Raw genomic sequence first — 18,429 nt, 5'->3', positions numbered from 1 at the left:
AAAAACAATGGGGCAGGCACTTTGAGAGGGGCGGGCGGGGATGAGAATCTAAAGATTAATTTTACCTGGCCTTATGTCATTCCGTTGAAAACAGAGATTTTTTTTAACTTGTTACAAAGATTTATAAAAAGAAACAAAAAACTTGTGTAAACTTGATGCAATATTTTTAATAAGATTACTGCATGACTCTGATTCCAATACCCCCCCCCCCCCCCATATTATACAATATCAAATTAGTTTATTATACAATATCAAGTTAGTTTGAACTACTTTTCACCAAATTCATTTAAAAAGTTAAAAGGCTAGCCAACTAGATTCATTTAATCCAACGCTGATTCCTTTGCCCAGTTCCCAGGAGATATAGATAACACCTGCTTGATCAGAGATGCTCTACCAGTTATAGTTCCTCACACTAAACTCAGGGTTCGACTCTAACTTTTTAAGGCTTTAGTCCAGTCGGACTAGTGCCTCATTACTTTTACTAGTCCGCACGCGATTTTATTAGTCCGTCAAAAAGAAACATAAATGTTTTTTAACATTAATTTAACGTGACAATTAATATACGTATTATTCTTTGAAATAAACAAAGTATTTACGTGAAATATTCATTGAAATCTCGCAATCAGCAAGTACGATCGTATTCCCGATCTTGTTTTTTTGTTTTGTTTTTTTTTTTTTTGTTTTGTTTTGTTTTGGTTTTTTTTTTTTTGTCTTTACATTACATCCAAAACGTCCAACATCTTTCTTAAAAGTGTCATACTAAATCATGATCGCTAAAACCTTATACTTCATATCGATCAGTCGAAAAATTAAGCGCTGAATTGACCCGGCATTGCGTAACTACCCGCCAAAAGCTAGAAATCTAAAAATACACGCGGGGTTTTCTGGTAAAAGTTGTCGAGAATCGGACATCGGTAATTTATTCATTTTTCAGAATTTTTTATTGGTCCGTTCGGACTAATTAGCCACATATTTTATTAGTCCGAATGAAAATGTATTAGTCTGAGACTAACGGACTAACGTTAGTGTCGAACCCTGTAAACTCATTAATTTCTCTCTAATTTGACATCTAATTTTCTGTTATCAAAATTCTCATTGACCAGTGCTTCATGATTACACCCCTGGGAGAGGTGGAATTTCTCTTTTAACATTACATTTGTTATAGATTGCTGTAAAGTACATAATGAAGAAAAATAAGTATTTTCTTGATTTAATATTTTTTTAATAAGGATACTGCAACATTCTTACATTTTTGGGAATTGTGTAGTTTAATAGTATAGAGACACAGTTTTTAAAAAAAAAATTCACTAAATTAAAGGTCACAGTGACCTTGAAATAGGTCGCGACACACCTTCTACCTAAGATGCATAAATTGGCCAAGTTTGATGATTCTAAGTCTAATAGTTTTCTAGTTATGAGCTGGACGGGTTTTTTCCATATTTGGCCATAGCACCTTAATTAAAGGTCAGAGCAACCTACTTTTAATGCGCGACACACCTTCTACCCAAGATGTATCAGCTGACAAAGTTTGATAATTCTAGGCCTAATAGTATTAAAGTTGTGAGCCGGACACAAAAAAGCTAACAGACGGACGGATGGACATGAAGGCTATAACATAATATTTCCCATCTTAAGACGGGCTTATAAAAAGACAATAAAGTTCAAACTATGTAACATATGTCCTTAAGAATTATATTCAAAGATTTTTATATCTGTCATGACATATGCATATGCATTGGCTAATCCCCCATATTGTTTACTTGATATAAACCTATACTTTAAAAATATATCAAGGTACCTGAACTATGCCTTCCTTGGACAGAACTAGGATTCTGTTGTGTCCTGTATCACTGACAACTATTTCCTGTCCTGTATCACTGACACACACCTTACCAGGAAACTTCAGAGGAGTGTTACTTCTCTTTTTTTTCTCCAACTCCAGGGGTATATCATGATTACTGAGCATGCCTTTCTCTTTATAGTACAGCACACACTGATGTATAAACTCCATAAGCCTGTCTCTCTGGCCTTCACCTACATAGAACTGGAGAATACATCCACTTGGACTAAGGACCACAATTGTTGGCCAGCACTGTATCATCAACTCACTCCAGAGGGTAGCATCATTATCATTCACAACAGGATGGTCAATATTGTAACGTAATATGGCACTAACAATGTTTGCTGAGACTTTTTCATTGTCAAATTTTGCAGAATGAACACCTACAACAACCACACCATCTTGGACTGTGTACTTCTCTTCTAAAGCAACCAAGTCAGGTAAAATATGAAGGCAATTGATGCAACAATATGTGAAGAAATCTAGGATAACTAATTTTCCTTTCAGTTGATCATTAAGCATCAAGGGATTGCTAACATTCATCCATTCTAAACCTACAATGGAAATGTACTCACTATTAAGTTTTCTCATATATTTAATTATGATGATAATATATTTATGTTCAATAAATAACATACAACAACTTATATATACTAAATGGCCATCACGGTATTTAATTTATGTCATACATTACGATGTTTGGAAGGATTAATGAACACTAGATGAGCATTAGATCCCCCAAGTTTGTTCGTTAAATGTTGTTTATTGTACATGCATGTGTACAGATCAGGATTTGACACTAAGGCACGTCCGACCGACTCAGTCTAGTAAATGAGTGGTCCAGTTGTGTAAAATGTATGTGAACTAGACCAATTGGTTGTATTGATAAAATAGCTGTTAAAACCCATTTCAGTGTTTCAAATAAATATTCAAAAACTTTTAAAGAATTTTTCTTAATTTGTCCAATTGTAAACACCCATCACTCTGTGAAAATTGTATGACACAATCGCTATTCTTAGAAACAGTTAAATTAGACAAGTCACGGTAGATCTGTATCAATATGGTGTAAAAAAATATATATTTTGCTATTAATTTATCACTACTTAGGACAAATAAAATAAGTTCATTGAATGATCTTTACAGCTTACAATATTTGCATGTCTTGATGAACCCGACTCAAATGGGTAGTAGGGTCAAGTTCTTGACATGCACAAGAATTGATTTCAAGATTACCTCATTAATATTAGCGATTATAAGAAATAAATTTGCAGGTTTGGTCAGGGTTAGTGATTTTACGGTCAGGGCTACTAAAAATTTTGGGAAGAAGCCTGACTGGTCTAGTACTCGAAAAAAGTTAATGTCAAACCCTGCAGATACTACATTTTGAAACATTATCTTTAAATTTTTGTTTTCCATGGCTCAATCCATTGGCAACATAGACAACAAGAGGTCCATGGGCCAGATCACTTGTCACTCACCTGAGCGCTTTGACCAGGGAAAAACAGAAATCGGTTTAGTATTGAAAAGTTTAAAATATACAAGTGGTTCCAAGGTGACACCATTTTAATTTTTTGTTCATCAGACTGGAGCACTCCTCTTCTAAAGAAATACAAAAAATGCTATCATTTTAAATTTCCTGCTTCCGGAAATTTTTCTTCCATTCCCAGCCCAAACTTTTTTTTTAAAACTCGATCATGATTGCACTTAAAAGGTAAATTTTGCATGTCAACAAAAAGTGAGACAACACTGATCAACTTGCAAAGGGACACTGCTTATACTGAGCTGATTTAAGGTATCTATTGTAAAATAATACAAGAAGCCCAAGGGCCTTAACGGTCACCTGAGTATAATGTACAATCCACAGATTAAAACAAAATAAGCTGATAAATAAAGCTATCATGCCCAAAAGCAAGAAAAATAGGAAAATAAGGGATCGGCAAAATAGTAATTCAGTACTATATAACAAATCATAAAGTTGATGTATTTATTTGCCTGTACTTTCCCCCATTTGTCACTATCCTCCTGCGGACTAAACAAAACAATACTTCTAGTGCAATATTAGTTAACACATTTCATTCCCTCTTGCATTGGCCTCTCTTAGTCTTTAAAGATTATTTATTGTACAAAGATATGGTATTTTTGTCCCATTTTCATTTATGTATTATTTAAAAGTTTACCTGACCATTAAAATATATGAAAGTACTTTGGTATTAAATATTATAAATTTTTTTGTATAATTCTTTTATTCAATTGACCTTTCAAGTTACATTATTTACAGTGATTAACTATTAAAGTTGAATAGCAAAGGGGAAAAACATCTTTCAGTAGAAATTAAAAAATAGACCAACGGATACGAAATTTCAAAAGCTAGTAAAAACAGCCCTGCTTATTACAACTTCATATACTCTATTTGCCTCCTAGATGCCCAGGAGCAGAGAAGAAGATTTTTAAGGAAATAATTTTCAATACAAATTCAATATAGCCTCACCCTAATACCAAAGCCCCTGACCCAGGGGCCAAGATATTCACACATTTGATTATTTTGTGCTTTTTTTTTACCATTCTAGTTTACTATTAATGTTTCTCCAAATTAGCGGAAAATGTCGCTAATTTTTCCCAATTCAAAAGGAGGGGATGGTAGTTCCAAAAACAAAAAAAAATCACTGCAGATCTTTGAAAGTCAAAACACACGACTGAGACAGAAGCCAGACACTCTTTGATCAGTAAAGCTAATTTGAGCCTTCAGCTCAGGTGAGCTAAGATTGAGTGACAGTGACAGTGACACTAGACAGTGTTGTAATTGACATCATTCATATTTCTGGAAATTTGGTTACACTAATTTGAACAGCATAGAAATACAAATTAAACAATAACCAAGAATATTTGAAACTTTCACCATGCAGGCTAAGTGAACAAAGAAACAAGAGGCCCAAGGGCCTTGAATCGCTCTTCAGATAAACTGTACAACCTATCACTTCTATTTGAAGCCTCTAAGTATCCTGTATAGTTAGATAAACCCTTAAAATTCCAAAGGTAGGTCATCATGACCTACATTTTGGATGAAACACTCTCGAAAACCCAAGATGATTCTAAGCCAATTAGTACTTGAGAGTTGGTCATGGTAACCTACTTGTCACTTGTCATTCTCTGAGGACCCAAGATGCATCAATTAAGTTTGATGATTATAAGCCAATTAATATCTAAAATATTTTTAAAATTATAGCCAAAAAATTTCAAAAGTAGGTCACGGTGACCTACTTTTCAGTCGACATACTCCAAAGACCTAAGATGCATCAGCTGACAGAGTTTGATGATTCTAAGCCAATTAGTTCCTAAAAATATTTAATTAAAGCCATAAATTTTCAAAAGTAGGTCACTGTGACCTACTTTTCAGTCGACTTACTCCGAAGACCCAAGACGCATCAACTGACAAAGTTTGATGGTTCTAAGCCAATTAGTACCCAAAATATTTGTTTGTTTGTTTGTTTGTTTGTTTGTATGTTGTTTAACGTCCCTCTCAAGAATTTTTCACTCATATGGAGATGCCACCACTTGCCGGTGGAGAGCTGCAAATTTTGTCCTATACTCAGCACTTAGGGCCATTGAGCAGTGAGGGGTCTTTTTCGTGCCAGCACCTACTGCAACACGGGACCTCGGTTTATACGGTCTCATCCGAAGGACCGGTCTCCACGTCCCACAGTGGGATTCGAACCTGCGACGTAAGGATCAACTCCTTACTCCGGGACTCTAGAGCAGACGCTCTAACCATTGCGCCATCCGGGCGACCCCAAAATATTTAATTATAGTCATATCAATTGAAAAGTAGGTCACGGTGACCTACTTTTCAGTCGACCTACTCAGAGGACCCAAGATGCATCAATTTACAAAGTTTGATGATTCTAAGCCAATTTGTACCTGAAATATTAAATTAAAGCCATAAATTTTCAATAGCAGGTCATGGTGACCTACTTTTCAGTTGTACTCCGAGGACTCAAGATGCATCAACTGACAAAGTTTGATGATTCTAAGTCAATTAGTACCTGAAATATTTAATTAAAACCATAAATTTTCAAAAGTAGGTCACGGTGACCTACTTTTTAGTCGACCTACTCTGAAAACCCAAGATGCACCAACTGATAAAGTTTGATGATTCTAAGCCAATTAGTGCCTGAAAAATATTTAATTAAAGCCATAAATTTTCAAAAGTAGGTCATGGTGACCTACTTTTCAGGTGACATTTTTTGAGGACCCAAGATGCATCAACTTACAATGTTTTATGATCATAGGCCTTAAAATGTCCAAATTATGCCTCTAAAGGGTTGTGAAATGGAATTTGATGATCATAGGCCTTAAATTGTTCAAAATATGCCTCTAAATCATTTTGAAAAAGAATAGCCGCAAAATTTAAAAAGTAGGTCACTGTGACCTACTTTTGAGTCAACATGATAAGAGGTCCTTAGATGCATCAACTGACAAGATTTGATGATCCTAGTCCTTATAGTAAGCAAAATATCAACATTTTAATAAAATGTAATTTTTGGTCAACTTTGAAGTGACCTTGAGACCACGCCCTTTCCTGATTCACTACTGGTGATTGTACTGGATCTGAAGACTGTATGAAACAGGACTGGCCCAATCTCTTGGTTTTCCTATATAGCTTGAATTAGCTATATACATGTACATGTAGCTTTATTAAGCAATTCCTGAACAGCTTGATTTAGCTATTGTATCACACTTTTTTCTTAAATGATATGTGTTATTTTATTCAGTATGTACAAAAAGTTGCACCTTGCTGCAGTGAAAGTGTTCAACTTTGAACTCTTCTGAATACAATGCATGTAAAAATGGCTTGAATTGCATCTCCTTGAGAGACTTTGTACTCAAAATACTAAATTAAAGTTTTGGAACTACATAAAGCAACTCATAAACACCCATGCTTCAATGCACGCAAGGTGTGTACAGTTATCCAAACAATGGAAAGCATCTTTTGCTTTAATAAAAGTATTCAAAAGCTGCAATGTCAGAACTATCTTTTAGGCCAACATTTTTTTATTAAATGATTTCCGGGAATTTTTTTTGAAGAATTGGGTCGGGGGGGGGGGGGGGGGGGGGGGGGGATAAAAATAAAAATAAAATTCCATATTTTACGCAATCGACTAAAAAAATAAAAATAAAATTGTAAAAAGTGCCTGATTTTTTTATTTTCAATTATTCGATAAAAACTGCCAAATATATGGTTTGGAGCTTAAAATATGATAACCGCAAAACAAAAATTAAAGTAGACTATAGGACCCTCATGAGAAATGGGGGAAATCCAAGGAATTTCTTATCAAAATATTCATCATGACCAAAACAAGATGACCAAAGAAAAAAAAGTTTATAATGAGAACCTCACTATGCTTAAAGTACTGAAAAAATTATGAACCAACAAGTCAAAAATGGAAAATAAATTGTTATAAAGAGAATCTCAATATAATATAAAACCCAGAATCATGTTGAAAACATGTATTTTACAATACAGCATATGTTTATGCACATTATCAAACTTCTAAAAGCTTGAAAGTATTCACACATTAAATAGCTTTTCGTTTGCAGTTTCTGTTTATATCTAATCTAAAACTACTGTATTTAACACACAACAAAATACTTCTGAAATTACAGTGTGCAGTGCTACATTTGATCTTTTTAAAATGTTACAAGTTTGAAAATGTTTCTTGGATACACATCCTAGTTAGATACGTCACATTTTATTCTTCACAAAATTCGAACGTCTATCTTCGATTTCCATTCTTTTATCACGTTCATCACAGGTATCAAAATTGTAAAGGAGAACTTCTGTATATGGTACCCAAAGCGAAAGTGACAGTTCTGTCAACATATCCTCTAGTAAAATTATGCTGATCATTTCTTTTTTAACTCCAACTTAACTTCGTCATTGGACATACTCTAACTGATTTTTCCTATTAGCTATGGTTGACTTGGAAAAACTATCATGTATAAGGACAAAGTATTCTCAACTTTTGTAAAATTTGACATTTCTGCATCCATGTTGGCACATTTTATACACTTCTGAAATGGTTGATAACAAACATAAATTGATTGGATGATAATAATGGCTTTCAATGAAGCAGCCAATCAGAATTATTTATTTGCATATTATTTTATTTTCTTAGTGCACGTGCATTAACTATCGGCGGAAATTTAAAAATAAAATCAACAACAGGGACTTTTATTTTAATTTGGTTTTAGCTGAAATTACAGTCGGCCCTCCCGTAAATCATTTTATTAAAAAATGTTGGCCTTACTCCAGTGATGGACCTCATACAGACATCCTGTGTATATAAAATAAAAGCAGAGGATTTTGTCTTTTAGAATTTGAATTCAGAAGTGCATAATTTTTCAACATTCCTATCCATTGCCTAGCAACAAAAATGGATGTTTTAATGAATAAAAAGAGAAAAAATGTAAAATGCTAAAGTCATAAATCACATACCTTGTTATCTTTGAATACTCAAAACAAAATTTACATATAAATTGAATTTTTGAGACCTCTCTGCAAACTAGGGAATGTTTTATAATTTGTTATCTCCATGGTAACAGCAATTTCCCCTTAGAAACACATCATTGAATGATAATTTTAGCTTGTTCAGGTACCTGTTGTTAAGGATTCTTCAAAGCATGCTCTAAAATTGTGATTAGGCAAATATTACAATGCAATTAGCATCTTTTAATTCTATTTTTCATTTGATTTTCCCATGGCAACCATTCTGAGCACATAGCAAACCAATGTAACCAATGTAGAGTCATTCTCTGTAGGAATTTCAACTGTTTTCATACACAGAATCAAGATTACAGGACATTGACATGTAAAATCATTGCTGGTACAAAGTATACATAAATATATACACCTGCAAATCAAGATTTAAAAATTCAAACCAAGAATGTTACCATGGTAATGGGTATTAACATTTTTGTTTATATCATTTCAGCTTTATTTCTTCATTTTCATTCAGAGCTTTCTAAATTAATAAAAAAAAAAAAAGAAACATACAAACACGGGTTTTTAAGTTTTGAAGAAAAAAATTAATGCACTTCTTTAATTATTATTTCATGAATGAAATAAATTCATTTTTTTTTTTTAGTAAAGTATTTCGTAAAATGAATGTTTGCATTTTGGCATAGTTAATTTTCCGTACTTTTTTGCTACATGTATGCTTGTACCAGAAAATTGAATCTGATGTGGGATTACTGTGGGGGAAATCCTATTCTACAGTCATTTTTTCCGGGGGGAATCCTACTCTAGAGCCAGTTTTCCGGGGGAAAAGATTTTATTAAGGATTCTTCAAAGCATGCTGTAAAATTGTGATTAGGCAAATTTTACAATGCAATTAGCATCTTATTAAATAAAAGTTCTTTTACTTTCTTAACCCATGCCAAAATTCTGTGAACATAACAAATGTTATCTATGAAGAGTTGAGAGTCATACTCTTAAGCACTTCAACAGTTTTGGTACACAGAATCAAGTTTATGGAACATTGACAATTAAAATGATTGCTGGTAGAAAATATATATAAATGTTATACATTCTGCAATCAAGTCTTAAAACCATGTTTTCTAGATATTTCACATGTCAGACTCACAATAAATACCTATGTAAGAAATTGCAAACATTTTCATTGAAAACTAAGAGAGATACAGCCATTTAAGTATTAGCCAATCAGAATCCAGCACACATGCATGCATGTTCTTGCATTTTGCTGGTAGCACAATGTAGGAACCTATTTATACTTATCTCTTCACTCCTCCATGGCACCTGATCCCACCTCTGATGTTTTGGAGGTTCATGTTTGCTCTGCACCTATTTTGTAATGTTTAATGGACTTTTGAGCTTGAATACTGTTTGTTATCTCCATATATTTCATTGAAAACTAAGAAAGTTACAGCCATCTAAAGTTTAAGCCAATCAAATTGCAGAAGACATGCATGCATGTGTTTTCACAATATCTAACATATATCATAATGTAGAACCTCCTTCTGTATGACTATGCTTTAAATTTCAAAGTATTTCATCAAAAAAAGGTTACTGAGATATTTTGTTTCAGCCAATCAGAGCGAAGCACAAGTGCATGGGAAAAAGCTTTCTTGCTAATTCAACCACCTCATCTTGTCTACACCACTAACAAATTATTATATAATAAGGTTCAAAGCATATTCTCAAAAAATAGGAAGGTTAAAGCTGTTTCAATTGTATCAGTGATTTCATTCCGCGCATGCACATGCATGCAAGTGCGCGCAAAGTGACCTACGTTCCGCACATCTATACAACATGCCTGTTAACCCTAAAAAGGTTTCATCTCAATCGGATGAGTAGTTTCTGTGAACACTCGTGGACAAAAAAGGACCGGAGAAGAAATTTTGAAAAAAGAAAGTAAGAACAATATGTTCCAAACTTTATTTGGGGAACATAACTAAGTCTAATGGCTGTAACTTTTGTATCAAGAGGCCCATTGGCTACATTACTCACCTAAGCACTTGGGCTTACAAAAGCAGAACACAGTTCAGTATTGAAAACTTTAAATAAAATATTGGTCCAAAATTATTTGACAAAACAAAGGCCTAACTACCTACAGTTATGTTTAAGAAATAAAATTGTGTTCTTTGAATTCGCCCCATTTTAAATTCGCCCACCTTTGAGTAGCGCGAAAGGGGTGAAAATGTCTCTGTATACAATTGATAAACAAGAGGTTTAAGGGCCTTAACGGTCACCTGAATACAATACAACAATTTAGAGGATCCATAAACTGATAAATGAAGATTTGTTGCCCAAAAGCAAGAAAATTAGTATGATTAGCATCAACAAAATAATTGGTCTAGTATCTAATCTGTCCCCCATTTATCACTTTTACCATGCAGACTATTAACAAAATGTGTATTAACCCCATATTATTACTTCTCAAATTGGCATCTCTTGGCCTTTAAAGAAGACTTAAAAAGATACGTTATTTTTGTCTCATTTTCAGAGTTCCCGAAACTAGTCAAAAATCTGTCGGACAATTGTCCTGTATTAAAATATTAAAAATTTACTGGACATTCAGGGCTAGACAAATAGCATTGCCCGATGCCTGGGACAACCAAATTCGTTTGGTGGGCAAGTTACCTTATTTGGCTGAATATAATACACACTTTTTTCCTAGAAAATATTTTTGTGAGAAAGGGGTGCGTATTTTATACCACAATAGAAATTTGAGATTTTTTTCTTTCAGATGATACACAGCTATCATACGGACATATCGTAGCATTACCTAGAGACATGGACAATATTCTTGTTGTTTATCGCTGTATTTATAACTTCAGAAAATTATTGTTTGAACGTAGGCTTGTTGAAAATGTTATATTTATAATCTGTTAATGATATTCTGTTGTTAAATGATATTAAAAACGAGTTACAATTAATTTGAACTGCATATTCATCGTCTCCATGTAGGCCGCCATTGACGATGGTATTTATAGACGTTCATGCATTCCTTTGCCATGTACCTAATCAGACACGGTTGGAACAAAAAATAATTAAGCAATTTTATAATGAAATACAATAAATCAACATTTATTTGGGGTTTAAAATAACGCGATGAAAATTCATTCTAACATAAACACCCCACTATATTACTGAATACTACATGTCTCAATCGAAGCCAATGTTGTGAACAAGTGCGCTTGTCACTTGATCTCAACACCCCTCCAGGCAAATAAATTGTCTACCAACTCCTAAGCATTGTTTTCACAGTTGGAGCACTGATTATTTACTACCCTTATAAATGGCCTTGAATATTTTCTTTGTTAAAATTCGGGGGTCGATTTTTAGCCTTCGAACATTATCTTTCGTCAGTTCGTATGAACTTGTGTTGATTACGACAAATTAAACAGTTGTTTAATATAATTTTACTTTAATTATCTCATATTTATCGGGCTGTTGTTAAATTAATTAAAAGTATAAAAAGGAAATATGAAGTCTGTTAAAACTTGAGTGTTATAATTACTCATGCTCTGTAAAAAATAAGATATCTGCAAAGATTACCTTGATATTCATACTGTATCGATCTGTTGAAACTAAAATTGAACAGTATTTTGTGCTTTGTTGAAATAAATTATTTCTACAAGGATAAGGACAACATGTAATGTCACAATTGCGGTTTGATAAAAATAAAATAAAATGCAATAATACGTCGTGCTTTCTTGAATAAAATCATTTCCACACGAAGATTTAAACAGCAACGTTTAAGTGCAAGATTTATATATTTAGCCTGATATAAATTTAATGGGACAACATTTTGTGCTTTGTTAAAATTGATAAAATTATACCGCGATTTTATAACATTGCCGTTAGCTTAAAAATGATTTGTAATGCAAAATTTAATTATTTCTATAAATAATAAAACCATGCTTAAAATCAGGAGTACCGTAAGCTCAAAAAACAGTCCGCGTATGAAAAGTTACTGTGCTTAAATTTTCAATACATAATTTCCACAAAGATTTTAAGTTAAAATTACTGCGATGTAAAAAAAGACAACATTACTGCTTGGTCAATTTTTTGACAGCGTATAATACATCCAAACTGCATTTTTTCCCAAATTTTCAAGCCAAAAAGGGAGGTGCATATTTTACACCAATGCGTATTATATTCAGCCAATTACTGTATTTGATAACTGGTACCTGCCCGCGCAAAAGTGTTTTTCCAGTTAACAAAAAATCATATACTCAAACGCTGTTTTGTTTTACTGCTGTTAAAATATAATGAATCACAGCAGAGTATCTGTTTTTGATGCACTTGACCACCACATCGAACACCCAGTAGGAACTCCTCTAGAATTGCCCATTCATGTCTTGATAAAATATACATGAGAGGTAGAACACGGCAGGTACAGTACAGGCAACGCGGATCCCGTATTAGACCGTGTCCCCTCAGCGGTGTGTTAATCCTTTCCACGTTACACAGTCGCGGGTTTTGATCGCGGTACTTCCAGCAACCGTGTTTACACCACGGCGGGACCAGCTACCATTTTTGTTCAGCTTAGAGTTGTTACCTGTAAAGTGTTTGCGACAAAAAAGGGGGGAGGGGGTAATTTATTCAAGATCATGGCCTACATTATATCGTGAATATCATTAAATGAATTTTTGATTTAATTCTAAGTTATATCAAATTGTATAATAATTATTTATTTCCTATGTTTTCTATCAACAGCCACTCAAAATTAATTATTTCTCATATTTAAAGAAAGTATATATAGCTAGTACGTGTGGTAAAATTCAATGAAATACATGTACATGTATCATCAGCTCATTTACTGTAAATAATTATTTAAAATTAATAATTCCAACATAAATTATCTTGAAATCGTTAAATTATTCACCTTATATAACAGTAGCATTAGATACTTTTTAATAAGGGTGCAACGATAAACCGTTTGACGGTATATCGCGGTATATTTTTCCACGGTTCAATTCACGATACGCTAAACTGATATCGCGGTTCGGTTCAATCGGTCCAGAATTATCTGAATCCTCCGTTTTGTTTCCTTTTTTACAATTTCAAAATGGCTTCCGCGCAAAACGTGAGGTCGCCAATAACGCATTAACGGAAGTTAAACTCATCTCCAGCATCTTACAGATCTCAGATTTAACACGGAGAAGGACTTAATCTGATTATAAGTGATAGATGTTAAGACTAATGATAAACCCTTTAGATCTAAACGTATTCTTTGGTAATACATGATATTTCATCATCTGTGTATTTCGATGAAAATTCACTGTCTTGTTGACTAAAACGTGTTAACATGAGAAATATGACAACTCCTTTTTCATTCCAATTTAAAAGGAAGATTATTAGGAAAGGTCCCCGTAGTTCCCTGTAAATGTTCATCATTGGTTTAGAAAATTGTCAAAACTCATCTACCTAACAATCCTATTCAAGTTAACAAAATTTTATTTTAATCATTATTAAAAAATATGAACATTTTATATAACCCTGTCAAGGTTTTAAAAAAAATATGATACAAACTTGAAAGACTTTTTAACCTTGTCATGTATCGTGATACGTATCGTATCGTGAACTGAATACCGTGATACGTATCATATCGTGAGGTTAGTGTATCGTTGCACCCCTACTTTTTAATGCCATCGTTTCTTTATGCATTGCAATGCTGTGTCCACGATTAGACCGTGCAGTTACGTTCTCGGTTACATGAAGCTAATGCGTTTATTTTTCTGCGAGATTCGATCATATTCAGTCATTGGTTTCTTAAAAATAAAATATGCCTTTGTATACATATTAGGGATGTCAACGAATAGTCGACTATTCGACTATCAGTCAAATGCACCGACGATCGAATAATGAAACGACATTCGAATATTATTTTAACTAAATAAATGCAATAAATGAGTGATAGATGAGATGGAATTCTCATCAAAAAATGAGAAACAGTCTTTTCTCATAGACAGTCGATAATCTTCCTCAACAAAAAACGGTAGATTTTCCATGTACGTATAGAAAGTACAGCAATTATAAATGCTTCACTACTGCGAGAATTAATTGTCAGTAACTGCCTGTGTTGTTTTTGTAATAAATTAACCAATATAATGGGCTTTGTTTGTAAAATCATTCATTGGACAAATATCTTTTGTTATTTTAAGTTTGCTCAAATGCAAGGAATAAACCTGTTTTGATACATCGATAATTATTAAAACAATGCGCTTACATTTTAAACTGTTTGAGGACATTTTGATAGCCTCCCCCCTCCATTTTATTTCATAATAAGCTTTAAAAAAATATCGGCTGGCAATTTTTTAATGCTTACTAAATAAAAAATGACCGCATGTACAGGCCGATTTACGAATTCTATTTATGGGAAAATAATAAATTTTGGAGAATTAGGTTTCTAAATTTATTTCATAGAATCATGCTATCCACGCGTTATGTTGCATTAATCTTGATGTTACTTTTTAAACAGATTTTAGTAAAAAGGTTTCTGAGTATGTACCAATGAAGTATGAAATAAAATTTTATTTTCAGAAAATGTTCCAAATATTCGACTATCGTTCGAATAATGCAATCGAATGATCGACTAAGGAAAATAAATATTTTGACATCCCTAATATATATATCTGATTTAATTATTAGAATGAAAAATGATGATAGATAGAGATGGTAACAGTGTTTAACACGTGTACATTTAGGAATATGTTGCACCTTTAACTGCTAATATTATGCGTTAAACATGTAAGACTGTAGAAGTAATATCAACATGACCTTTTTTTTCGTCATTGTTGTTAATAAAATCGTTACATCCTATATATTTAGGATAATTTCATAGCTAGTTTTTCCATTTTCTTTCTTTTTGAAAATAATATGATCATGCTCATCAGTATTTTCATTTACATGCATCGTCAAATCAGAAAGACCCTCTTTTACCAGCTGATTTTGGGCCCTAAAATAATTTGAACATACAACACAAAAAAAAAAATTATTATATTCAGAGACAAAATATGTTAGCACGATAGGCTACGAGTTTTCAGGTGTCTGTGTACCGGTAACTGGCCATTACCCCAATGAGATACCTGCAAAACCTTCAGATTGCGTAATATTACAACGTGAAGCAATATTGGCGATCTGATAAATAAATGTCCTGTAAGCAGTTAGTTTTTTTTAGTAAAATAGTGTCTGTGGCTGTTACTGTTTCCATGTTTTTCAGAAACTCGATCGTAGAATTGGACAATCAAAGTCCAAAACTGGTCAGTAAATTGATAAATTGGATACAGTATAATATTATCTGTTACAGAAACGATTACTTTAATTTGAAACTGAAAAAAAAATTCCAGAAGCAATTCATTTCATTGAATATTTTGTTTAAAAGACTATTAATTTGTTTTAAAAGTATGATTGATCTTTTTCCTTTAATACACTCATGGAAAAAAAATGGCAAGTACGTATTGACTCGCGTTAATTTCATGGTTGTAATTCATTTGAAAATGAAGAAATAATGAATCATTGAAGGGACCGGTGTGTTGTATGGCTAGACAATGCCTTGCACATTCCCAGATACTCTAGGACAGGTGTGAAACCCCCAGGGCATGCATGCCGTTTCCTGCTCTTGGTTTGCTAATCCAAATACACAGGATATGATCGCGATTAATACTTAATACACAAAGAAACAGAATATATTCAAGTAAACTTAGCGTTTTAATTTTTCTTTTCTTCGCACATTGAGAATAAGAAGTTTAAGTGTTATACCTCCCCCCCCCCCTCCCCTGGTTAATTGTTTTGTGGAGTTCATCACCATGCACATCCTAACTTCTGTAACTGGAGAAATAATTAAATTAAAAACAAAACATTTTTTACCAGTAAGAAGAAGTAAATATTGAGGAAAAAAAATTTATGTTATATTTTATCGATATCTTGTATAAAGTTCACGTGCCCTCACCATCAATTATTACAGCTTTTCGGTCATTCGACAATTTCAGAGAAATGCTTGCAAAGGATGACTGCACTTAAGGATATGCGAAATTTGCGACAAAATAAACTTTCAAAACAAGCATTTTTCCTTTTCATTGCAAGAATGGTCAACATCCAATCTACAACTTTATGTAATTACGTTTAATAAAAGTGTGTATTTACGAAGTTCGAATCTGTTTTCAAAGGCAGGGGTCATCACAATTTCTTGAATCTCCGTTCGATAATGAGGACGCCCACTTTTTTACTGACTTCATACATAGTCAGCGCATGTTTGTCTATTGTTCTACGTTTAACAGTAGTTGTATATTTGCATAAATAATAATGTGTCAAAAGGAGATTAATAGACAAACATGCGCTCATGGTTAAAAAGAGAAAAAACTGCTTCTTCTTACATTCGCTCTCTGTGTTGTAACCAAGGGTTGTGACATGTTGAATATTATAATTCACCACGTGATTTCCTACCTCAGGTAACTCTGTGAATACTAAATTCCGTCACGTGACTTGTAAGGTAGCATGTTTTGTGCTAACTAGGACATTGTGTTCGAACACGTTAAGTCATCTGGCATTGATAAAAAATCTGCTTTAATTACATGGACGTGATCATATTGTTAATTTCGCTTTGAAACCTTTGACAGTAGTGTATTTGTGCCATATAGAATGGAGATGGAGATGGGAAAGAGTGATCACATTCCTTATTTCAAACATGTCATTGTTATTTATCTAGTCTAATTTTAGACCCATTCTTACAATGTTAGCTCCACCTCTCATGCATATCTAATGTTCAATCAAGGGCAGGTAAGTGTAAATTCTCTATATTTGGAAAGCAGTAAGGACAAAAAACATTGAATCATTTTATTGTTTCACAGTCTAAAATCATTTTAAGATTTAAATTTGGTTCCAAATTGACAGGATTCTTTCATAAATATACAAAAGTGAATTAAGGTTTAGATATAAAAGCAACAGAAGCAACCGAAAAAGACCCAAAAACCGGCGTTAAGTGCAGTCATCCTTTATATTTGAAATTAATTAAATGAATTATACTGTTCTAAAGTAAATTCTACTGTTCTTTGGTAAAAATACAAAAAACATAAACAGTATATAGATGTGTTTTTTTTTTACCTCACAGGAATGCTGAAAACTGCTAATCGGAACTCGCACTGACTATTCAGTGTTTAGCACGTGTATGTAACAGTATAATTGCAGTTCGCATATAATTTGAAGAGAGGTTTTAAAAATTTAGAACTTATATTTTCCGACATTAAAATTTGTCATGCTAAACTCTCAAATGACACGGCTTATAAATAGTTTTCTTGATAGTATTTAAAACAAAAGATTCGCTTTAGTATTGACATATAATTTAAAAAAAAAATAATTATTTAAAAAAAAAAAAACGTTTAAAATATCTTCTGCAGCTTTACAAATTCTTTTTTGGAGTATGTTCATTATTTTTACCTCACTGTTACAAAATAACAGAAAATACTTTCATAATACATACACTGCAGAACTTGATTTTTTTTTTTTAATTCCTGTTCGGGGAGATAACTCCCGTTTGTTTACGATACTAATTGATCGATGATTTAACCGTGGCGGGGACAGGTAGGTGATGAATTTCCCGCGGAGGGAACGCGGTTTACTTGTCTCACCTGGACAAATCCCACGTTGTGTTTATACCGCGACGGGGCGCTGGAAATACAGGATCCGCGTTGCCTGTACTGTATCAATCTCATGTCAAAAAAGTTGAAGAGGGTTTTGGACCTTTCTTTTGTCAAAATGTAAAATTCATGTCGTGAATACACAATACAAACACATGTAGCTGTTATTAAACTGGAGGTACTGACCGGAGAACACACACAGTCATGAAGTGAACCAGGCTTAATCGACATTGAGGAGTGTTTTTCATAACACAATAATGTAGATACAGGTGTATTATTTTCATTTAAAAAATACAAGGAAATGTATAAGTACATGTTTATGTATATATATTGACATGTACATGTATTTAAAATTTTAAGTTTAATAATCAATGAACAGCGCAGACGCTAGAAAGTCTCCCTAGAATTAGAAATTTTCCCCTTTATTTCTC

General features: G+C 33.1%; 1 protein-coding gene across 1 annotated transcript in view; it reads right to left on the bottom strand.

Moving 5' to 3' along the window:
• LOC133200986 (NHL repeat-containing protein 2-like) overlaps nucleotides 1-18,429 on the bottom strand; it is a 292,659-nt gene that overhangs the window by 254,366 nt on the left and 19,864 nt on the right. The window contains exon 2 of the mRNA XM_061336792.1: nucleotides 1,799-2,394. Within this exon, the coding sequence (XP_061192776.1) occupies nucleotides 1,799-2,394 (596 nt within the window). The remainder of the gene's footprint in view (nucleotides 1-1,798; nucleotides 2,395-18,429) is intronic.

This window comes from Saccostrea echinata, unplaced genomic scaffold (genome assembly GCF_033153115.1).
Source record: "Saccostrea echinata isolate AGI-Se365-2 ecotype Australia unplaced genomic scaffold, CSIRO_AGI_Sech_v1 ptg000042l, whole genome shotgun sequence".
Lineage (NCBI taxonomy): Eukaryota > Metazoa > Mollusca > Bivalvia > Ostreida > Ostreidae > Saccostrea > Saccostrea echinata.
The sequence above is the reverse complement of the archived record's forward strand: the minus strand, read 5'-3'. Positions and strand labels throughout refer to the sequence as shown.